The sequence below is a fragment of the Phascolarctos cinereus genome, unplaced genomic scaffold (assembly GCF_003287225.1).
Source record: "Phascolarctos cinereus isolate Bilbo 61053 unplaced genomic scaffold, phaCin_HiC Scaffold_5;HRSCAF=322, whole genome shotgun sequence".
Lineage (NCBI taxonomy): Eukaryota > Metazoa > Chordata > Mammalia > Diprotodontia > Phascolarctidae > Phascolarctos > Phascolarctos cinereus.
The window spans coordinates 118938611-118964405 of NW_027555958.1; the positions used below are offsets into that span (position 1 = coordinate 118938611).

Genomic DNA, 25795 nt, shown 5'->3' on the forward strand with positions numbered 1-25795 from the left:
ATTGACTTTTTTTTTAATCTAACCTCTGGTTTCATTAGTGGAACAAACTGCCATTGAAGAATGTCCCTCTCCCAGTGCAAATGGGCAACTTTATAGCAATTTAAAGTCCCAGAGAGTCAGTGGTATGTTTTTTAAAAGACCAGACTTAAACTCAGCTTCTTCTGACTCTAAGGCTGTAAATCCATCCCCAGCGCCATATTGCCTCTTAGCATATTGAGGACGAAATGACAGTTTTTGTTCATTTCATTTTCTTGTTCCAGGTCAATAAAGTGCTTCGGAATCACAACATCAAACCTCACTGGATGTTTGCCTTAGACAGCATCATTCGAAAAGCGGTTCAAACAGCCATTACCATTCTGGTTCCAGGTTAGACACATTTCATTACTCTGAAAATATTTGGTATCTAAACAGAATCTATAACTCTAGATTCATTGTTCCTAACGTCTCAGATGTGTGTTGAAAAACGTCATTGGCTCCCTTCAGTCAATATTATCCCAGATAATATTTAGTGGGGTTGGGGTTGGGGTGAGAATATGTGCCAGGCACTGCTCTAAGCACTTTACACACATATTTTCTCTTTTGATCTTCTGCAAGGTAGGTGCCATTAGTATCCCCATTTTACAGTTAAGGAAACTGGCAAACAGTACTTCATTGATTTGCACAGGGTCACACAGCTGGTTAGTGTCTGAAGACGAATTTGAACACTGGTCCCTCTGATTCCAGTGCTTTATCCACTGTGCCACCTAGTTGCCTCAATTTTTATTAGTAACACATTAGGCATTATGGCTATTTACAGAATGTAAAAAAGACTTTGTCCCTGTTCTTCAAAGAGCTTTTATAATACAATTAAGATAGGGCATATACAGTGCTGATGAATATTAGTATATATTTAAATATGCAGGTATTTACACTTGCAAACAAATGAGTATATGTGTCTGTGTCACAATGGCAGATGAAGGGTTTTGTTGGGAGTACAAAGGAGGTCTGGAGATTTCTTATGACACAAATCAGTATTCACCTTCTGAAGTATAGAAGATAATTATATGATATAGAAGGCTCTGTCTGTGTTTCTTTCTATATCTACATCTTTTCTCATGGACACTTCAATGGGTTCCATTAGTATCTTGACTCCCATATCTCTAGATCCACTTCTAGCATCCTAAGCTCTGCTCTTAACTACCTATTGGATATTTCCAACTGTAGGTCCTATAGGCATCTCAAACTCAATATGTCATAAACAGAGCTCATTATCTTTTCCTCAAAAACCACTCGTCTTCCTAATTTCTCTGACTGTGTCAAGGGTGCCACCATCCTTCTAGGCATCCAGAGTCACATACACAAAGTCCCCTTAGCTTTTTCACTCTCCTCACTCCCCATCTCCAGTCATTTGCTAAGTCTTGTCATATCTATCTCCACAACTGCTCTTACATCTATCCCCTTCTCTTTATTCATATAACCACCATCCTAATCTAGGACTTTATCATCTCTTTCCTAGAATGTTTTATTTCAATTGGTTTCCCTGCCTCAAATCTCTTCCCTCCCCAATCCAATGTCCATGAAACTACCAAAATGATACTTTTAAAACAGTTCTGAGTCTATTGCTTCCCTGCTGAAAAAGTTCTTCCTCCCTTCCTCTTTGAAAACATTATTCGTATCTTTTATATTACCTTAATTTCCAAATACATAACTCCACCCCTACACACACACACACACACACACAGCCATCATCTCTATGGAAGAATGAAAAGGGCGGGGAAGGCAATTCAGCAAAACTAACAAAGATATCAACTGAATTTGTCAGAATACACTGTGTTCCATACTCTCAATCCCTTACAAAGAAGGGAGGGAAATTTATCTTCTCATATCTTTTTCAGGGCCAAACATTATCATTTTGTTTATCTAGTGGCTTCCTATTACCTGTAGGAGAAAATGCCAACTCTTCTGTTTAGCATTTAAAGGCTAGCATAATATAGCTTTAGTCCACCTTTCTAGGTTGGCATATTCTTTAGTCTGCTGTAGCCAAAGTATTCTACTTGCTCTTCCTCATGCACAACGTTGCATTTTCCATCTCTCTGACTTTATATAAGCCTTCCCCCATTTATAATAGATTGTGTGTCCTCTGTCCAAGAATGAGACCAGCAAAATGTGAAGTAGATCAAATTTATGTCAACAAAGACTGACCACAAGGGGGATGATTTCTTTCAGCCACTGTATCTCACAAATGCCACGTAGCACAATATGGAGACATTGCCACTGCTTCAGTAGAGAATATGCACACTAACGCAAACATAGATCCTTGATATACTGAAATCTCAGTTTACATAGAATCAGAACAACTAGACCATGGCACCAAAAATTGGTTGGTTTTAAGCTTTTTTACAGCTACTGCTAGTCATGTGTGCTTAATACAGATGTGATGATTGTTATTGACAGTCCAGAAGGCTAAAATTACAGAAGCAACCAGTGGAAGCTCTCTTTTTTTCTCCTCTTGGGGTTAAGATAAAGAATTGAAAATCATCAGTTATTGGGGTAAAGGGAAAAGGGAGAGATTAGAGCAAGTTCCACTTGTCACTTTTCTGAGAGTGGTAGTGGTGGCTTGGAGACAATCAGACTGCATCTTATACCTTCTTTCTATTCCGCTCCAATAAGGCTGAATATGGGCAGGATTTTTAAATGTCTGAGACGCTTGAATTCTCTTTAAGAGAACTCGATTCTTAAACAGTCTAATTAGGCAGCTAATAACAGCTTTGTCCCTACCCTCACTGTTTCCTCCCCCCTCAGCATTCCCTTGAGCTATGGAGAGAGAAATTTCCAAGTTAAGCTAATACTTTGCATTTCCAGAATACTACCTCCATGTCTTCCATTGTTGGGATCCAGAAACATTTTGGGGCAGAGGTATGCTAACCAATATCTCCAGTCTGTTTCCCAGCACTCACTTCCTCATCCATATGCCCACCTCTGCAAAAAACAAAATTATAGCTGTTTTAAGTCTCAAACTGAGAAAAATAAGCACAGAAATATATGCCTGCAAATTATTAAGGAATTCATAGAACCCCTTGTTCTTAGCCTGTAGAGCTGGTGTGTTCTGCTACTATAAGATGAAAAAATAATGGATTTGCCAGATCAAAAGACATCATTCATATAACTCAAAAGGCATATTTAGGATTGGGAGAAAGGATAACAACATGGTAATGATTTTGCAAAGTAACCTCTTTAAATGTTTTTCTCATGCCCAGAAAGTAAATGTGTCAGAGAAAAGGCCATGCTTGATAAAAAGGAACATTTAATTTTGCTAATGATAATGCTACCTAACATTAATATAATGCTTTAAGATTCACAAAGTGCTTTCCATCTGCTATCTCATTTGATCCTCACACAACCCTGTGAAGGAGGTATTATTATTCTCTCCATTTTACAGATGAGGAAACTGAGATTGAGAAGTTAAGTGACTTACCCAGGGTCACATAGCTACTAAATGTTTGAGGTGGAATTTGAACTCAGGTCTTCTTGACTCTAAGTCCATCATGCTATACCTTACTCTAAGCTGTCCCGTTTGAATTTAGATAAAAATATTGAAAAATACATACATATATGTATGTATATGTGTATATATCTATGTGTTGTGTGTATATATGTATATATACACACGCATATATACACAAATTTATGTATCTCTGTGTAAATATGTATATATGTATGTGTGTATATTTTTTTAACTTCACATTGCTTGGCTAATTCATGTCTTTTAGAAAGGACACAAAGCATATTCCAGGCAACAGACTCTGTGTGTGTGTGTGCTTGCTAAGGACCAGCCTCCCCAAGTACAGGGAGGCTCATTAGTGGGGCGACTATGGCTTATGAATTCTTTGATGGAGGCAACCAAGGAAACAAAACAAGATGACCCTCAGTCCTGCGCAGCTTCCTGCTCTTTCTGAGGGAGGGTGGCAGGAAGGGAGGCAGAGATGACTGAGGTTTATACCAGATTCCATTTTCCTTGGCTATTGCTACTTTAATCAGGAGAGCATTGCCTAATGACCATCACACGGACAGACAACAAAACAAGCTGAATTACATTGATCTTGAAATGAAATCAGGAGGCAAAGGGAAGAGATTGCAGTCTAATGGAACATTGGCTTACAGGTTCTCCTTGAACAAGCACAGAAGGAAATGTCTGAGTTCCCATTAGCTTGCCCCCAAAGACAAGAAACACCATTTCATTGGCCACTTTGTCTTCTCGTATTGAACTGCTCATCATGTTCTCACACTCCGTGGCTTCATCATCTCCCATGGACTTAATTATCATCTCTATAGAGAAGACTCCCAAATCTATATATATCTAGTCCAAGTCTCATTCCTGAGCTCAAATCATGTATGTCCCCCTGCCTACTGCATATTTCAAACTAACTGCCCCAAGGCATCTCAGACTCAAACCTGAATTAATTACCTTTCCCCCAAAATTCATACCTTTTCCCAACTTTCCTACTTCTATCAAGGCTCCCCCCTATCCTTGCAGTAATTTGGATTTGCAACTTTGATGTTACCCTTAATTCTTTACTGTCCTTCAATCCCACATATCCCCAGAATTTCTTAATATTTTTACTTCTACCTATACAATGTCTCTGTCCTCCACATAGCCACCACTCTAATTCACTTTCACCTTGGCTATTGCAATGACCTTCATTGGTCTTCATTCCTCAAGTCTCCCCCTTCTTCAGTCCATTGTACCAGGAGCATCCGAAATAATTCTCCTTAAATATAGGTCGAACCTCATCGCTTCCCTACTCCATAAATGCCAGTATCTCCCTATTGCCTCTAGGATCTCCCCTGCTTTGCTTTTTAAAGTCTCCCAGCTGCTCTTCATGCTTTCAAACCACCAGACTCAAGTAAAAGAGCTAGTTGATGTTGTTGCCAGTGATTTTTGACTGAGGAGAATAAAAAAGGTACCATAGGATGGGAAAGGAGGAAATGCCCCAGTTTTCCAGGAAGGGAAGACAATGGAGTCTGAAAACTAGTGGTAAATAATCTAGTCTTTGACTCCTGGCAAAATTCTAGGCTGTATTGTTAAAGGGATGTTTAGTGGACATCTAGAAAAGAAACCAGTGAGAGAGAAAGCCAGGAGCACTAAGAATGCCCACTTTTCCCTCCATGCCATACCCCTTCCCCCAGGGATTTAAAGGGGCATATGGACAAGAGTCCACAGAAGGATGTGTACTTTGAACCATCTGGATAAGTAGTTGCTTGGATGAGATTACTGGTCTATCAAAATACTGAAACTTGAAAGGATAGGGGGAAAAGATTTTCCTTCTACTATGGTAGAGATTTTTTATTTTTATTTATTTTTATTATTTTTCTCTATCTGCCAGATTTTTAAATTTACCTCAAAATCTTTTTTACTGCATTTACAATTTACACAGGATTGTGGGTTGATGAATATTGAGTTAGAGAAGACATTTATAGTTCAAAGAGGGTTGACAATACCTTGCTGATAAATTTGATACCTGTATGATTGTCAAAAGAGATTTTTTTAAAGGAGTTAAACATGTTTGGATGCTTCTACAAGGAACATAATTTTAGATTTTTTAAAAAAATAACAATGCAATTATTTGACTATCTACTATTTACCAATTTTCTCATCTGGAACACTGCTTCACAATTTTGATTCTTTTTGCTGTCTTTCTTTTTCCCAACTTAAAAATCTTCAGTATTCACTAACATACTTGTACACATATTTCCATCACTTAATTTGACAGTATGAAAGGGAAGATCGTGTTAGCATCTGCATTCTGGGTAGGTCCCATTCTTGGTTTAATATGTTTTCCTGTGTTTTTTATTTCACCTCTTTAACATCTCTCTCCTTCAAGTAGCTACCACTTTAGTTCCCTTTCACCTTGGCTACTGCAGTGACAGAAGGGGAATGATTTTAAAACTGATTGTATTTACAGTTAGTATTTCCTTTGCATTCCACATTCAGTTTTAGGGCATAAGCATACTTGATCCAGGAGCAGAAAGGTCAACAGACCAAGCACTTTCTCTTTAGCTCCTAAAACGGGTCCTTAACCTTTTTTTGTGTTATGGATCCCTTTGTAAATCAAGTGAAGCCTGTGGACATGGTCTCAGAATGATGTTTTTAAATGCACAAAGTAGGGCAGCTAGGTGGCGCAGTGGATAGAGTACTAGCCCTTGAGTCCAGAGAACCTGAGTTCAAATCCAGCCTCAAATACTTACTAGCTATGTGACCCTGGACAAGTCACTTAATCCCAGTTGCCCCTCCCAGAAAAAAATAAAATATAAAATACATAGGATTAAAAAGGAAGTCAGATATCTTGAAATAAGGATGTGATTGTTTTCCATCCACTTTCATTGCCCCTCAGAAGTCATCCCCACAGACCAGGATGAGTCTGTCTTGGGTCACTTAATGTCTGCCCATTTATAAGAGTTCACATCTGGCCTCAGGCATTTACTAGCTCTGTGGCCCTAGGCAAGTCACTTCACTCTATTTGCCTAACTACCCCCCCCCAAATGAGCACCTCATTCAATATAATTGAAGATGTCTCAGTGGAAAGAGCACTGGCTCTGTCAGAAGATATGGGTTCAAATACTGTCTTTGCTCCTTATTAGCAGTGTGACTTAACCTCTCTCATCTATAAAATGAGGGCATTGGACTAGATGGCCCCTGGGTTCCTTCTAGTTCTAAATCTGATGCTGAGTTCAACACATCGACCCAGTGGAAGTGGATGAGGAAAGAAGAAAATGGGGAAAGAGAGCCACGGGTCCTCATCGTCCCTGCACCCAATTACTTACGAGTGGCAAGAGGAAAGGCAAGCTGTTGTTGCCCTAACAGAAGCAAAGCACCCGGGGTTTTATGGAAAGGGTGCTCTGTTAGGAAATTATTCTGCCTTCATCTGCAAAAACTGACTAATGTGGTTTAAGATCCCCTGGCAGCCTCTGCTGACTGTTGTGGCTGCTGTTTCAAAACAGGAAGGGGATATTGGAGTGGGAGCAATGCCTCTGAGAGGAAGGAGGAGGAGAATTATACTGAAAAAAGATATTTTTTTTACTTCTTAAAATAGGGGAGGTTATAACTAATTTGGAAGGAATAACATGTGAACTACATAAACCTAGAAAGTTTGAGTCTGCAACGTCAAATAAAAAATCTCTGTAAGGATACAATAAGAAGATCATACAACGAAGACACGGAGTTCATTAAATCATAGGAGGCATTTATATGGTGCTTTGAATTTTGAAAAGCATTCTGCAAACTTTAATCTCTTTTGAGTCTCACAATAACCTTGTGAGGTAGGCAGTATGATTATTATTATCATCCCATTTTCATTGATGAAGCGACTGAGGCACAAAGATGCTGTGCCTTGCCCGGGGTCATATATATAGGTAATAAATGTGGAAGTCAGAATTTGAATCCAGTTCTTCTTGATTACAAGTCTACCACTCTATCCAGTATTCCACAGTATCCCTTACGAAATGATACAAACCTCCTTAAGATTTCATTATAAAGGGACTAAGATATTATATATTGATTATGAGATATTATGTATTATGTTATATTACATATTATATGTATTGAATATAGAAAAATCCAAAGTTGATGAAGGAAACAACAACGAAATACATTTAAGCATTTTAATGCTTCAGTCCTTCTGGAGAGAGTACTTACTCAATTAAGAAGCAAAAATTGAAGCATTGGAAACAATTCAGTGTTACAATTTCCATTCTCAAGCTGTTTTGTAATTGAATATAAGACAATCAACACTTAGAATATAGTGAGATAGAAAGAGTATCTTTTGTTTTGTTGTCATTCAGTCATTTCAGTCATGTCTGATTCTTCATGACCCCATTTGGGGTTTTCTTGCCAAAGATACTGGAGTGGTTTGCCATTTCCTTCTCCAGCTCGTTTGACAGATAAGGAAACTGAGACAAACAGAGTTGAGTGATTTGCCCAGGGTTACACAGCTAACAGGTGTCTGAGGCCAGATTTGAATTCTTGTTTATGAGTCAACATTAAGTAACCCAAGACAGAAAAAGATGCTTAGAATGAAGTTTGTAAAGGTATTAGTAAAGTAAAAAGAGAGGGGAAAAATGAGGATACTTTTTGATATAAATAGTAGAGGCCTGTTTTAACCAGAAGGACTGGAATTTAAGAATAATGCAAAGGATGAAACTGTGAAAATTGACACAGTGCATTTTTTTAAACCATAAAACAAAAGAAAACAGAGGATGAAAAATTTTGTTTAAAAATAAAATAATAATAAAAAAATTTGAATCAGTTGATGCCCGTGGTCCTTGGTATCTAACCACAGCACTGATTATTACAACCTATGTTAAATTAAGCATTGTCCCCTCCCCCCTGAACACAGTATAACATAAAAAGTGACTGTCTCTTTCACTGAATTGCTAAAATTCACAATTTATTAGCTCCTTGCACCAAGCAGTATTTGGCAGTTAGGCAGCACAGTGGATAGAGTGCTGAACCTGAGATCAGAAAGACTATCTTCCTGAGTTCAAATCTGGCATCAGACACTTACTAGCTTTGTGACCCTGGGCAAGTCACTTAATCCCTATTTGCCTCCCATTCCTTATCTATAAAATGATCTGGAGAAGAAAATGCAAAGCACTCTAGTATCTTTATCAAGAAAACCCCAAATGGGGTCACGAAAAGTTGGACATGACCGAAATGACTGAATAACAAGAAACAAAAATAGAACAAAAATATTCCACAATTTATTTCACCATTTCCCCAATAGGTGAGTACTCTCTTAGTTTATAGTTTGACTATTCTGTGAAAAGAGCTACTATAAATACTTGTGAACATATGGGTGCTTTTCTTCTTTCTTTGATCTATTTGTAACATAAGTGTTATAGCTTAGTAAATTCACACAGCTTAGTAGATTTTGGGGCATAATCCCAAATTACTTTCCAGAATGGCTGGGCCAATTCATAACTCACTAAGAGTGAATTAATGTGCTTTTTCCTACAGCCCCTCCAGCATTTGTATTTTTCCTCTTTTTTTTCTGATAAGTATGAAGTAGAATTTCAGGGTTATTTTAATTTGTATTCTCTTTAAAAATTGCCTACTCATACCCTTCTATAGGTTCATGATCTTTTGGGGAATGGCTCTTTATTTATAAATTTTAATCAACTCCTTACATATTTTGGAAATGGGACAACCTTTAATAGATAAACTTGATGCAAAATTGTACATTTTATCTTCTGTGATCCTCTCTTTCATTTGTTTGGTCATGAACTTTCCCCCTGTCTATAGATCTAAAAGATAATTTCTACCTTGTTCCTTTAATTTCCTTAGACCCACATCTAGATCATGTATCCATTTTGAGCTTATTGTGTCATGTGATGTGAGGTGTTGCTCTATATCTCATTTCTACCAAACTGCTTTCCAATTTTCCCAGCAAACAAGTATTGAATCATTACTCCAGTACCTGGGGTCTTTGGGTCTATTCAGTACTTATTCTGCTGTGTCTTTCTATATGTTGAGTACCTGATCTTTTCCACTGATGAACCTTTCTATTTTTTAACCAGTACCAAATTATTTTAATAATTGCTACTTTATAGTAGAATTTGAGATTTGGTACTGATAGGCTCTCTTCCTTCCCACTTTTTTTTTATTATTATCCTTGAGAGTCTTGATTTTTATCTCTCCCATGTGAATTTCATTATTATTTTGTCTGACTCTATAAAATAATACTTTGGTAATTTGATTACTGAATAAGTAAATTAATTTATGCACTATTGTCAGTTTTATTATATTTGCTTGACCTACTGATGAGTAATTAATATTTCTCCAGTTATTTATGTCTGTTTCTGCAAAGAGTGCTTTATAATTGGATTCTAATAGTTCCTAGATATTCCTTCAAGATAGGCTCCCAAATATTTTATATCCTCTCTATTTTGAATGTAATTTCTCTTTCCAGCTAGGGTTTTATTATGGATTTATTATATGTCCTGCAGCTTTGCTGAATTTATTGTTTAATTTTGACTCTTACAAGTTTTCCAAAGAAATTATCGTGTCATTGCAGAAGTAATCATTTTGTTTCCTTTTTGCCTGTGCTCATTCCATTTCCTTTTTTTTTTTTTTGGATATAGCTAACATTTCTAGATTATGTTAAACAGTGGTAGTGATAATGGGCATCCTTGCTTCACCCCTGATCTTCTTGGAGAGGCCTCTAACTTTATTTCATTACATATAATGTTTGTTTCTAATTTTGGATAAGTATTATCTGTTGTATGAAAAAGGTTCATTTATTCTTAAACTTTCTGTGTTTTCACCAGAAATTTGTGTTGGATTTTGGCAAAAGAGTTTATGGCATGTATTAATCTGATTATGTATTTTTAAATTATTTTTATTATTCACATGATTTATTGTATTTATAATTTTACTTATGTTGGAACCAGTCCTTCATTCTTGGTATAAATCCAGCTTGGTAATAACATATAATTTTAATATGTCAGTGTAACCTATTTTTTTCAAAATTTCATTTTAAAATTTTGCGTTAATATCCTTTAGGGATAGTGGCTGATGTTTTTTCCTGGTTTGTCTCTCTGATTTAGGTATCAAGACCATATTTGTGTCACAGAAAAAATATCGAAAGGTTCCCTTCTTTTCTGTTATTGCAAACAGTTGAAGTAATGTCAGAATTCATTGTTCTTTGAATGTTTGATAACATTCACTGGTAAATCCATCTGACTGGTTCTGGAGTTTTTGTTTTTTTGGAATTCATCTAAGGCTCGTTCAGTCTTTTTATATTGGGTTAGTTAAATAGTGCATTATTTATTTTGTTCATCTGGGTATTTTATATTTTTCCACAGTGAATTTCTAAAGTAGATGATCTTTCTCTTCCCTCCCAACAATGTGCCAATTTCTGAACTGTCTCCTTCCTCTGTATAAATGGCCTAAGAACAAAACATCCCAAGCTTGTAGTCATGAGTTGAAGACCAACAATGAATGTTTTCAACTTCCAGCTTTCTACCTTCTCTATCTACCCTCTCAACCTTAACAGCTTTGTACCCTCATCCAAATAGAGTCTTTTGACCCCTCCGTATTCATCTGGTTCATCCACCTTTTCCTGGCTTCTCTTGTTTTCTTTCCCAGCCTGGACTCTGTAATAAGCCATTCTAAGGACTCTATGTAGCACATGCTAATCCTCCATCTCTCTTAACATTAAACCACACTTCTCTGTTCTACATTATGGAAATGCTCATTTTATTTGGTATTTATTAAGTTCAGAATAATTTTTACTTGAACCATAACTGCTTTCACTGGCTGACTAAATGGTACCAACTGTATTCTTCATGCCAGTTATAGGGTTACCAAATATGAATAGAGAAAGTTCTAAAAGTGTGCCAACTGATTTCACTAAAAATGAAGGCTCACCTCAATTGAGTATTTACAGATGTTCAGAAATCTTTTTATTTATCTTGAATTGATTCCTTGATTTATTCCCCAAAGCAATTATTGCAAATTTTAACAGTTTTCTTAAGATCCCAACCCTATCCCCATTTCCCTCATTCTAGACGGGTGATGTTGCCTTGGACTTTACTAAAGTCCCTCAGCCATATGCTTCTTAACTTCCCTCTTCTCAGCCTCAGTATTTTACCTCTGTATTTTCAGTCTCTTCTTTTCACTTCTAGTTATTTATGAGGTAGTAATGTTGCTTTTCCTTTTCAAGATTAAATCTTCTACCTATTGACTTCCCTGCCTTGCTTCAGCAATTATTTTTACTCTCTTCTTCTTCTCTCTCTCTCTCCTCTCTCTTTCTTTCTCCTCTTTCTTTCTTCCTTTTCTCTCTACTCTCCTTCCTTCCCTCCCTTCCTTCCTCCCCCCTTCTCTCTGTCTTCTAAAAAAAAAGCCATCCATAAGACCCTTCAATACCCTTATGTTACCCACCCATATCTCTTTTTCCTTTCACCACTGAACTTTTCAAGAATAGCATATACTTATTACCACTACTCACTAGCTGTTTATCTTCTTCTTCCTCAGCCCCATGGATTCAGGCTTCTCTCTCTCTCTCTCTCTCTCTCTCTCTCTCTCTCTCTCTCTCTCTCTCTCTCTCTCTCTCTCTCTCTCTCTCTCTCTCTCTCTCTCTCTCTCTCTCTCTCTCTCTCAAAACCTTTCCCCCTTATTAAAAATGTTTTTATTGATACTTTTTTTCTATTGCTAACATTTCCTAATGAATGTGTCTTCCCTCCTCTACCTTTAGAACTCCTTCTTATAACAAATAACAGCCACCTAAAACAAAGCAACACGCTGGCCATATGTAAGCTACATTCCAACGTTCTTTGTAGTATTTTCTACTTGTACCACAAGGTACCATTTTACACACCCACTAAGATGCGCATACCCCACTTTGGAGATTGCTACCCTAAATTATTTTATTCATCACAACATTGCCAGATTATTGTTTCCCATTGTTTATGGGATAAAATACAAAGTCCTTAACAAGGCTCTAAATCCCAAAACTACCTTTCCAGTCTTACTTCCCACTGCTACCTTCTGCCCATTGCTTTACTCTAATCCTATTGGACTGTTCACCATTTCCTTATTGTGTCCTGACTTTTCTCACCTCTACTCACAGCATTCATTCCCTCTTCTGGAATGGTTTCTCCTCCTCACAGCCCTGTCATCACCTCTTAACATCCTACCTGTTGTTGAAGGAAAGCCTTGCTCAAATGCGACCTCTTCTACAAAGCCTTCCCTGCTTCCAAAGCTGGAATTCCTCCTCTTTGTACTTCCATAGCATTTTCTCTGATCTCTTTAAGCAGTAAAGCCCAGATGCTTTGGATTGGGGTTATCTGCGGTTTGTAACTTATCTATGCTGCTATACTGCAGGTTCCTAAAGAGCCATGTCTTTATCGGCATGCTTCTCAATAGTGTCTAGCTCAGTGCTTTGCTTATAGAGGGTGTCCAAATCTTTGCTGAATGAAAGATTCTCCATGAAATAACATTAATTGACCACATTTGCCATAAAGTTACACCTCAGAGTGTAATTTTAGCAGTTAGTTTAGTTACTAATGAGGGTTACTTTAGTTACAACCAGGTAATTTACATGAATCTATTTAACTGGGCCCAGGTAAGATTCAGTACAAATTCATCTCCAAATTCAAGGAGACAGAACTCAGCTAACAAGAAAGCAGACTTAAACATGGACACTGATGCTCTGCTTCCTCCCTTCTCTTCCCTCTCCTTCCCCCCCCCATCCTGCCACCATTGGCATGAGAATCCCTACCCCTCAACTCCTTCAAGCACCACAGCCTGATATCTTGGACTCCCTTCCTTTATCACTCCCTCTACTGGACTCTCACCACTCCTCAAATAAATCATAATAGCCAATAGTGCTACATTCTGTCACCTTCTGCTACAGTTTCTACATTGTACTTGCATCCCCCACCCCATTTCCCATAGTGTCTAGAACTTTAAGTCCTCTCTCCTTGTTTTGAGGGGGTCAGAGTGTGGAGTGAGTGGGATGGATGTGGACAGGATGGAAGACTATGTTTCCACTGATATGGTAGGAGAAAAGATGTGTTCCTGGTCATCCCTAGACTTTAGATTGTATTTTCTCAAAGAGAACAGTATTACAAATAATTACACTTCCTGATGTGGTTATTATTAATGATATTAATCTCCTTGATTCCAGTCTCCCCACTCTAATTCACTTTCCTCACGGCTACCAGATTCATGTTCCTGAAAGCCAGATCTGAATCTGTCTCTCCACCACTTGAAAATCTTTCAGTAGCCTCCCGTTGCCTCGTGTATAAAACACAAACATCTTAGCTTGGCATTTAAAGCCTTCCATAGTTGGGCTCCCACCTTGGCTTTCCAGTCCTGTTTCATAGTTCTCCTTTTCACACGTTCAGCCTTACAGACAAGCTAAGCCGTTCCCTGAAGTCATGCCAAGAATGCTCTTCCCTCCTTAGCGCCACCTCTAAGAAAGAATCCTTGCTTTCCTTCGGTGTGCCGCTCAGGTATTTCTTCCTGCAGAATGCCTTTCCCAGTTCTCCCAGTTATTATTCTTTCTCTCTTCAAATCACCTCATATTTATTCTTCTGTATACACGCTATATTCATCCTGCTCCCCTACCCCCGAGGAGAGTGTTTTACCTCTTTGAAAGCAGGAATTGACTCATTGTTAATTGATATTCCCAGTGCCTGCTATGGCAGCTTGTACAACAAACTTAAACATTTGTTACATTGAATTGTTTATATCATACATTTATGATCTCATTTGATCCTCACAAAAACCGTGTGAGATAGATGGCAGATATAGTCTCATTTTATAGATGAGAAAACTGAGTTTCAAAGAAACTAAGTTATTTTTGCCCAAGGTCACATAACTGGTAAGTGATGAAGCAGGGCCTGGAACCCAGGCCTCCTAGTTGATTGTTCTTCTGAATACATCATGGTTGCTGTTAGGTGGACTTTTGGGGGCTGACTGAGAAACCTAGGTGGTTCATAACATTTTTTTTTCTTATGGGTATATAAGTCCCAAGTTCCACACACAAGTTCTTCCACTAACTAGCTGTGTGATACTGGATAGCTCATTTACCATCACTGGGCCTTTTTTTCCTTATCTATGAAATGGCAATGTAATTATTTTTTTAAATAATATCTTATTTTACACCAAGTACATGTAAAAAGAATTTTTAACATTCGTTGGGTGTTTTTTTTTTAAGTTTTGAGTTGCAGATTCTATCCTTCCCCTCCCTTGCCTTCCCCCTCCCTGAGATGGTAAGCAATATGCGGTATGTTACGTATGTGCAGTCTTGTAAAACACGTTCATATTAGGACCATGGAATTCTTAATGGCTTTTACACTTCTGAAATTCTTTGTCTCTGTGACTTTGCATTACAGAAACAAAGTAAATGCCAGTCATGTTGTATGTGGGGTAGCATGCTATACTTTAGTTAATGCTGTTGTTAATGCTCTCCTTCCCAGAACTGAGGCCACATTTTAGTCTTGCATCTGAAAGTGATACAGCTGATCAGGACGACCTGGATGTTGAAGATGACCGTGATGACCAGCCTCCCACTCAAACAAGTCGAAGACCTCAGGCGGTCATTGAAGATGCCGTGGCCACCTCTGGTGTGAGCACACTCAGTTCCACAGTATCTCATGACTCCCAGGGTGCTCACAGGTCTCTGAATGTCCAGCTTGGGAGAATGAAAATAGAGACAAATAGGTAAGTGTTCATATTGTGAATCCTGAGGGTTTGTTTCTTCTTTAAAAAAAAAATAGTTTTATTGACTATTTTTTAAAAATGATATCTCCCTCCTCCATCCTCCTATAATTCAAGGAATGTAACCCCCCCATAAGAAAGAAAAACAGTTAAAAACAAGTGATTCACTGTCCAAATGATAACATTTGCAACATTTTCCCTAATAGTTCCCGGCCTCTTTGCTGAGAGGAGGGATGTGTGTTTCATTATCTGTTCTCTGGCACCATTATTGGTTTTTCACTTACCAGTTGGCTTCCTTTCAGTAACATTTCCCATTTCGAGAATGAAAGACACCCACGAATGTCATTTTTTGTTCTACTTGTTTCACCATGCTTCAGTTCATACATATTTTCCCATGTTTCTCAGAATTCCTTGTACTTGTAATTTCTTGCTGCACAGTGATAATCCATAATATTCATATGCCACAGTTTTCAGCCATTCCCTAATTTTGAGAACCTACTTTGTTTCCAGGTTTTTACTAGCACAAAAAGATGCCACTATGGGTACTAGAGTATATATTAGAATTTTCCTTCTGTTTTGACCACCTCAGGGGATATAGGTCCAATAGTGGGATTACTAGATCAAAGGATATGAATTATTTAGTCACTTTTCTTGAATCTTTCCAAATTGTTTTCTAGAATGGGTATGACAAGGTCACAGGAGTACCTACTGTATATTAGTGTGCCTATCTTCCCATAACCTCTCCAATATTGATTTTGATATCTTTGCTTGGGTGTTTTTTGATTTCATAAAATTGATTTTCTTTTTTCCTTCTGCTTTGATGGACATTGAAAATCCAAATATAATTCAGTACCATATTTTTCATTTTAACATGATTTCAGCCTATTCTTTACAAAATAACATTAGTGGATTCATGATTATAGAAGTTTAGGTCTCCTTTCCTCCAACAGAAATCACAAATCCTGTGTGCCTTCTTGCCCTATGTCATTTTTGTTCATATTTCCACACAGTTTCTCTAAGGCAGATCAACCCACTGGCAGAGAAGAGGCCCTCCATTTGTACTTTTGTTATCATTGGGACGTCTCTATACCAAACAGAGTGTATTAACTTAGCTGGTTTGGTTGAAAACCACCTTTTGCTCTCATTAACATAGATGTCAATTCATCCTTTGGAGCTTTATCTCTAGGATTTCTAGAGCAACTCAGATGTAACATCTCATAAAATGACTAGGAAATATACTCCAAAACAATATATTCCTTCTGACAGATAGTTAAACAAAAAGCAGAAAGTATACATTCTTGAAAATCCATGGATGGTAATATAGAGTCCTTTTGGGGCGGGGGTAGGGAGACAGAAGTTAATGATGCTAAAAGTTTTGCTTTTGTTCTAAAAAAGGATGAGCATTTACAAATAGTTACTAAGTCAGTTTCATTTGACCAAAAATGCCAAATGTATTAAACTTAATTTGTCTCCATGAGACCTTGGTAGCACAAAGGCTGTATAATATGGGTGACTTACACCAACTGTTAGTATTTCCTCTTTTCCCCTGCCTTTGGTATAGCACAAGGCTTAAATCTGTATAATTTATAGCTTCCTGTAATAACAAAAGATTGGTATGTGGCAGTTGATTTTCTAACTCTGGGGTTTCTTTTGTTTTTTAGCCAAGCAGGAAAAAAAAAAACATTCAACAGCCTGAAGACTTTTTATAAAGGCTCAAACTATATATACTCAAAGGTTTATTATTAAGGCAAAAAGTCCTATATTATCTTATCGCTTAGGAAAAATGTCCTATTCTTCTCTGGGTAGTTCAATAAAATTGTTTTTCAGTGATTCATTTAGGCTTTAAAAAGTTAGTCTGAAAAATGTGGAACTCATTCCATATTTAGCAATATATATTGGCTTTCCAAGATTAAAAAAAATGAAATCTCAATCTTCTTTGGTTTGATGAGGTTCCCTTACATAGTCTTGTTATGGAATGGGGGAGGGTAGAGTAGGAAGCATGATTTTCCATGATGGAGTTCTGTTTTCATGCCATGATACTCGAGTTCTTTATTTGCCAGAACCACAACTCTCAGGGTAAAAGAACTTTCTTGTTTTTGAAGCCACCCTTTGAGTCCAGCTTCATTCACCTCCTCATTTCTGACCATACTTTGAATTCTTCACCCACTTGTGGAAATCCAGCACACACATGGACAGGCTTGATGTGTGACATTTACTAGAAGTGATAATATAGCCTTTGCTTGAAGAGCTCTGTTTAGAAGGAATATATTACCTCTTGAGGCCTATTCTATCAAGGGATAGTTCTAACAAATATTAGAAACCTTAATTATTAGTTTGCCTTGCTGGAACTTCTAACCGTTAACCTTTCCACCTGTGCCTTTAATCATCACACACTCTTGGTTAGCCCTGTCCCAATACTCCTATTCCTTTGTCTTAGAAGATTACATAAATAACAAATCTTTTTGATATTGGCGTTAATTCCAAAATCAATTTTCATTTCACAGTACTCGCCAGTTAGTGTCCCTGACTCATCAACAGGCTGTATTCCAAAAGTGCATCTGTTCATAATTTAGCAGCTCATTTCCCTGTAGAAACAATTTTATAAATGGTTATCAGGTTCACAGCTTGCCCACAAATGTCTGCTTATTCACAGCATTCACATGAAGTTTGTGAAGTTCTTATTGATTTGGTTGCTTCTTTCAAAGTAGTGCAGATTCCAACTCACCCATGCACTTTTTCATCCTGTGCAGAGTCAGTCGACCTTGCTTTGAATACTACCTGAGTGATTACTGTGTGATCTAGTCTCCTCATTTGTAAAATGAAGGTATCAGACCAAAGTCTCCTCCCATTCTATGAGTTTCTCTGGTCCCTTTGCATTGCATGGATACCGCTGAGCACATTGAGGATCCATCATTTATTCTTCATTCAAGCCACATGACCAACCCACCTCCATTTCTCGGTATATGCCTCTCTGGTGATAGCCTTTGTCCTGCTTCATCTGGCTAATTCATTCTCCATAATTTATTTTAGCCTATTCATGCCTTCCTTGCACCTCGTAGACCCTTTCGGTGTCCAGGTGTCCCTGAGTTCTTGTGGGCTAGTGAAGCACAAACTTTAGCAAATTCCACCATGCTGGAAAGGCTTTGAGTACTATCCAAAATTCTTCTTGCTTAGGGATTATATTTCAAATATTATGTTTTCCCATCCTTCCATGGAAAAGTGTGTCCCAGGATAGGATCATCTATGAACATAGATTTAAACCTTGCTGGAACCTTGCTGGGCATTTATAGATGAGGTTTTGGTAGCTTAGGTCAAGTTACATACATAGAAAGTGATGAAACCAGTGTTTGAACCCTGATCTTCTGTCTTTAAATACAGTGCTCTCCTCCACAAGAGAAAAAAAAAATCAGCTCCCCAAAGGATTCCCCCTCTTTATAATTGAGAAGGGTGACCTTGCCCACATCCCAGTAATCACTCTAAGCCTAGATTCCTCTTCTCTCTCACGTATGCACCTGATCACTGAGAGCATGTGCCGTTTTTTTATCCCTCTGTAATTCTATCAGCAAGAGAAGAATCCTCTCCGTGACCACTATAGGAACAGTTCACATGTAAGGGGTGTTTATAGGTATGTTATTTGTGTCTCAAAGATTGCTTTTTTTCCCCTTGCCATAAACAATCATAGCCATAGAACACTATTTCTCAAATTGTATTTGTTTGAAAGGAGAAAAGGAAATTTTTTTTCTTCTTTGCATTAACATATTACTCTGGGTTTTTTGATAGAGAACTAGACTTTGTGTATGATAAGTTTGTGAAAGCTCCAAGTTTTAATTTGCCATTTAGTGATTACAGAAGAAAATAGGGTCATGTGTATGTTCACTTGATTTTGGTTGGTAATTACATTTCTAAGATAAGTCATTTCAAGTCCTTCCTATAGGCAAGGGGTAGACTGGAAGATTTCTTGATATCTTAAACTGTAACAAAATTTAATCATATTGTTCAATATGAATTTTTCTCCCTGTAGATTGCTGGAGGAATTAGTTCGGAAGGAGAGAGAATTCCAAGCTCTCCTTCATCAAGCAATAGAAGAAAAAGATCAAGAAATTAAACACCTGAAGCTTAAGTCACAACCAATAGGTAAATGGTGGAAAGTCTTAAAGTAAGGGATAGTCTATCATTAATGGTAGCAAACAGTAAATCAATAAATATTTATTAAGCACCTGCCTTGTGCCAGGTACTGCACTAAGTGCTAGAGATGCAAAAAGAAGAAAACAAGTAAAAGTAGAGTTTAAAAATATATATATATATATATATGTATATATATATATATTTTTTTTAATTGAAATAGGCTGCTGCTCTCCTTTCTTTTTCTCCTTTTCTCTTTAAGTCTGTATTTTACTACATTGCCATGATATCATTGTGTTTTTGTCTGCCATGTTTAGAATTTGAAGACTAAAGAAGCTGAAGGCTTACTTATTTTAAAGGTTCATAGTGCAACACTTTAATGATATCTCCCCCAATAGAGTTGACCTACATGTGTCTTGTGGGGTAGCAAGGAGAAGTCACTATCTAGCTGGCTTAGATGGGGAAAAAAAGAGGTTGGTGGTCATACTTCAGAAGCTCCACTACCAATGTGAATGTTCCTTCCATCTGCACAAATTACAGTCCCTCTATGTTTCAGTAGATAGTCTTCGTGAGTTCCTGTGGCCCCAAAAAGATATCACCTGGTAGGCAAATTTGGGTGATAAACCTTTCCAAACTTAGCCAAGCTGGTTTGTGGACAAGAGACATACAAAGTGATAAGAGACATCGTCCATCACCCTCTGTACAAGAATTCTTCCCAGCTTGCAGTAAGTCCAGCTGAAACTTATTCTGCTGGCCTCCTTTTTGACATCCTTGGGTAAGGCATCACACTAGGGTTTCAGTGGAGGTTGCTCTTAGTGTGTTGGACTTTGTGGCTACTCCAAAGATTGGAGATTATTAAATATATGAGAATATCTCCAAATGACGCCTATGCTATGTCAAGTGAAAAGACAAACACCACCCAGATGGCATAATTCTGAAAGCTTACCAAGCTAATTAAATGGATAAAAAAGCAAAACATGAGGATCATTCTATCATTTCCAAAAATTAATTAAAATACTGCAATCCATTAATCTGTAAGATTTTGTATATATAATATATACCAAAATATGCATAAGTGTGTGTATATATATATATATACACACAAACAGATATATATGCATATAGTATATTTACATGCATATACACATACATATATCTACACGTATATGTGTTTGTGTATATATTATATATAGCAAATATATTTATATGTGTGTATATGTATACATATATATCCAACTAGTTTTTGTTCCCACCATTTATATTTTTCAATGATAGTGAAAACCTATGAAAATGTTCATTCAAATTTTTATTACTGGAAGGTCAGGGTTCTCAGATATCCAAGTACATGACATACACATGGTGTAGAAACTAAACATTTACAGACTACATCTTCCCTAGATATTCCTGGACTGTATGTTTGCCGCCTAAATTCTCCGGGCATAGGAGCTGAAGACTCTGCACTTATCGACTGGCTGAGAGAGAATGGAGCAGATGAGGACACTATAAGCAGGGTAAAAAAAAAAAGTTAGGAATCTGTGAGATGACTGTTAATCTTCAGGGAGCCAAAAGGTTGAGGGGGAGAAAATTTTTGTTCACGTTTCCAACATCAGATTAGAAAAAGGTTGAAAAGGCAGAATGGGTAAGTAGACCCAAGAAGAACAAGAAGTACTTATTTTTGTATCTATTTCACTCCCACAACTTAAGAAATATTTTGATAGACACTAGAAATTTTAGAGGCTATTATGTCATTTCTTTGCAACTTTAGACCTTTTTTGAGCAATGAACGTTTGTTGCTATTTAATGCAGTGATGGAATTGGTGACCTTACTATAGGCATAAGCAATTCCTTATGGTCAAATAGGATGGTATATCTAATTGTAGGATTCTCACTGTACATTTTTTCCTGGGTTAGAAATAACCAGCGTAAATGATAGTTGCCTAAATGTTTATGTACATGTTTGTTTTAGGATGCATGAGTTATATTACTCCTTTTGTGCTAGCTCAGCAATATTTCAAGAAGGATATTGTCAAGATCTCAGATTTTTGTTTAAAATAAAATTATCAGAGATCAGTGGTTCCACCATCCCCACCACACCCTCCAAGTGTGACCAGACAAAACTTGGATCAGCCCTAGAAAATTGTAACTTCTCAAGTTATTGGTAAATGACTGGAAAAAATATACCCCACCTATAAAATATATAGCACTTCATTCAATACTGTAAAAAAAATTTTTTTTTTCATAACCTTCATCGAGACCCAGATTGACACTGCTCTTCACAAGGAAGCACCAGTGATCTCTGACGACCTAGAACACGCCCGTGTTAATCAGAAACTATATTTGAAATTACGCACATCATTAATTTAGACATTATTTCTGTGAAATATATAATTATTTGGATATAGGCATGGCTAAACTATTCCTGTATGTGAGCGATGTGTGCTAATCAAACAATATTGACTGAATTAAAGTGGTGATAATGTTTAGCCCACTTGACAAAGAGAACACAGTAAACACTTTTAAAATCACTTGAAGAGCACACATTTGCATGCTGACAGTTCCCTTGGGACTCCTAGAAGGCCACACCTTGCTAGCCTTTACTTCCTATTATACTGAATATGCATAGAAGTAATAAATGACTGTGTGTTCATTAAAGAGATTCTGTAATTCAGTTTTAATAAATTAAAAAATTCTCCCTCAGTAATTCCACAGTAATGAAGTTATACTAAATTTTCTTTGATTTCTTTTAAAAATTATTGCTATAGCATAGTCTAAACTTATAGATCTTCTTACAAGGCCTTAAAAGTCCTTATTTTTGTATTTCTTTTATTTTTCCCCTCAGTTTTTGGCTGAAGACTATACTCTAGTTGACGTTCTGTATTATGTCACTCGGGATGATTTGAAATGCCTGCGACTGAGGTAACATACTGTTTTTGTTGCTGTTTAAGGCATATAGTGGGGACAAGCTAGGTAGTACAATGGGTAGAGCTTCAGGCCTGGAGTCAGGAAGACTCATCAGATTTGATCTCAGACACTTACTTGCTGTGTGGACCCTGAGCAAGTCACTTAACCCTGTTTGCCTCAGTTTCCTCATCTGTCAAATGAGATGGAGAAGGAAATGACCAACGACTCCGGTATCTTTGCCAAGAAAACCACAAATGGGGTCATGGAGAGTCAGACACGACTGAAAAATGGCTGAACAACAAGGCATATAGTGTGGTAGAAAGAACAATATGGTAGGAGTAGTAACAAAGCCCTGGCTGTGCCACTCAAAAGCCCTATGAACTTGGCCTCAGTTTCTTCATCTGTACAAGAAGAAGGTTGAACTTTATAAAGTTCCGTACTAGCTCTAAAATTCTAAATTTTTTACAAAGATATACAGATTAACTGGAGGAATTTCTTGAAATGTACTAGACTGACTAATATTTTTTAGACTTTTTGATGTTTGACGGTCTAAAAATTCTAAGAGTTATTCCATTGATGGATGTACCATAATTTATGAGAATGGGGGTCCTATGGAAAGGATTTTGTTGTTGTTCAGTCGTTTCAGCCATACCTGACTCTTCATGACCCATTTGGGGTTTTCTTGACAAAGGTACTAGAGTGATTTGCCATTTCCTTCTCCAGCTCATTTAACAGATGAGGAAACCAAGGCAAACAGGGTTTAGTGACTTGCCCAGGGTCACACAGCAATTTACATGTCAGATTTGAACCTAGGAAGACTCATCTTCTTGACTCCAGGCCTGGTGCTCAATCCACTGTGGCATCTAGCTGCCTATATGGAGAGGATGCTCTTTAGTAACTCTTAAAGTTTATATCTGATTTAGTTGCTGATAAATAGTTCTTTATATTAGATTGAGCATGTAAAAAGCCACTTCCCAAGAGTGACTGATTCAAAAGATGTCATATTTCAAATTTTCAGTTGTTTTGTTTCTTGAGACTGTATGGATTAGAGGGGAAAATGAGGTAAGTAGTGGGGTAAGGTTAGATTTGGGGGTTACCAGGGGCCAAGAAAAGAGATACACAGTATCATATTAGGAAGTTAAATCCAGGCCTTTTCTGATGAGAGTCACTCAGTGTTAAGAAACCATATTATAATCACTTATTTTTACCTTCTGTTGAGTTTTGTTTCATCTTTCTGATGGTTCCTCCTATTGGTTTTAATTTTTACTTACAACTTCACTAATGTGAAAATATGCTTAATGGGTATGTAAATGTAAAGCCTATATCAGATTGTGTGCCATCTTGGGGAGGGTGGGGGGAGGAAAAGGGAGAAAAATTTTTCAACTCAAAAGCATATGGAAAAAAAAAATTAAAAATTAAAAAAAAACATTGAACATCAATAAAACCAATATAAATTGCTTAGTAACTAAAAAAAAAACATATTATGTAGAGAATCTCGAGGGGATTGTGGAAATGAAATATTATATATATATATTTGTTGTATGTTTTTACCCAGGGGAGGAATGCTTTGTACACTGTGGAAAGCTATCACTGACTTTCGAGAAAAACAACCTTGACTCTGTGTGTGGCTCAACATTTCTCTGCTCTTCAGTGAAGATTCTGAAAATTCACCCAGCCACAGGACTGATGTTTTGAGGAAGGGTGGGTGGCAGATGGAGGGGGCTGAGGGTGGGGTGGGAAGGGAGAATTAGAAGAGGTGAAAGAGAAGAAAGACCCTGCACTTTAATACAGTATTTGTTTACCAATGCTACAAATGACACTGCAGCTTCCTAACTGCTTAAATTTCTACAATTCATATGGACTTTCTTGAAAGAATGTTTAGTCTAAACATTTTTTACACAGGGATGTATTTTTATCCTAGCAGCTATGATCCTTCAAAGAAGCAAATGTTAATTTCACACAAAGGAGATGTAACATTTCACATAATTGTGCATCACTGGAACAAAAGCAAAATGTGACCATAATTTTTTTATAGGTTTACGTTTGTAACATATCCTAATACCCTATAGTAGTAATTCATAATTTCAATTGTTGTGTAAAGCTTATTTTTTAAGTGTGCAGAATCTGTGAGCAGTTGTTTTTACTTCCTAGTTTATGTTAATTATAATATTGTATAGTTTTTGTAACTTAAGTTTCTGGTCTATGGTACATTTGTTTTAGAGTTGTTTATGTATTACTGAACTGTACCAGTTGTATATGCCTGAATCATAGTAATGTTAGCTTGTTCTAAAGCTACCTATTGTGACAAACATTCTTAAAAGTAAAAAGAATCTAAACATAGTTTTTGATAAATTCTTACTGGAGTTTTTATTTCATTTTGTGAAATCAGGTTAACTGTTGGGTAAAATTTGTAGCCAATGTGCTCACCTATTACATTTAATAGAATTTAGGTTCTGTGCAAGAGATCACAGCGTCACCCTCACGAGAAGATAAAGGCAAGCTGTGGCTCAATGGAAAGATCGCTGAATCTGGAGTCAGAAGTCAATAAGAACAATAATGGCTAACATTTATATTCAAGTCAATAAACATTTATCTGGGACTTCCTTCAGGCCAGACCCAGTGCTAGGTGCTGGAAATACAAATAAGAAAAAGAAAGTCATCCTTGGTCTCAGGGAGCTTACAATCTAATGGGGAAGACCACATGTAAAAGGAAACTGGGAGGTGGGGTGGCAGAAGGGGTAAGGAGAGCACAAAGCTGAGCTGCAAATGGAGAATCAAATGAACTGGAAGTCCCCTACCTATCTCTATAAAGGAAAGTTTTGGGAGGAACTTAGATCTCCAGCCTTCCAGTCAGAGGGGAGAGGAGGTTGAAGGCGTAGCATATAAACACATAATATTTGTGTAGCATATAGATTATGAGTATATACTAACTTCATATAAAAATTATATTGTAGCAAACACTATATGTAGCATATATACATGTGTGGACTGTATGTCTTAATATGTACATATTTAGTACTCATGTACTAAATATAACAATATGTATATATATGTTATTCACTGGACATATACTATTATATTTAGTATATGTATATTTACTGTATATATTCTATGTAGTATATTTTGTGTATATATACTGGTTGGTTGGTTGTCCTTTATTCTTGAGGAGTACCAAAATGACACCATTTTAACGTTAAATGACATCAAAACGACTATATACACTATTATGCCATGGGCTATATACTAATCTCGGGTAACCATTACATATACTTTATGTGTATATACTATGCAAATCTGTAGTATGCTATGTGTAGAATGTACTATAGGATATCTTACTATCTGTAGTATATACTATGACTAGCATATGTGTGGAGGGTATACTAGGGCGCTAGGTGGCTTGTGGGTAGAGTGGTGGCCTGAAGTCAGGAAGACTCATCTTTTTGAGTTCAGATCCAACCTCAGACAGTTAATAGCTGTGTGACCCTGGGCAAGTCACTTAACCCTGTTTGCCCCAGTTTCCCCATCTGTCAAATGAGCTGGAGAAGGCAATGGCAGACCTCTCCAGTATCT

The 25795-nt window shown here is 37.1% G+C and overlaps 1 protein-coding gene across 1 annotated transcript in view; it reads left to right on the forward strand.

Annotated features, from left to right (window-relative positions):
- The window catches only part of MAP3K5 (mitogen-activated protein kinase kinase kinase 5), a 283087-nt gene extending 258522 nt beyond the window's left edge, over positions 1-24565 (forward strand). The window contains exons 25-30 of the mRNA XM_020987151.2: positions 261-366; positions 14962-15205; positions 19224-19336; positions 20723-20835; positions 22164-22240; positions 23781-24565. Of these exons, the coding sequence (XP_020842810.1) occupies positions 261-366; positions 14962-15205; positions 19224-19336; positions 20723-20835; positions 22164-22240; positions 23781-23841 (714 nt within the window). The 3' untranslated portion in view covers positions 23842-24565. The remainder of the gene's footprint in view (positions 1-260; positions 367-14961; positions 15206-19223; positions 19337-20722; positions 20836-22163; positions 22241-23780) is intronic.
- The last annotated feature ends 1230 nt before the right edge of the window (positions 24566-25795 follow it).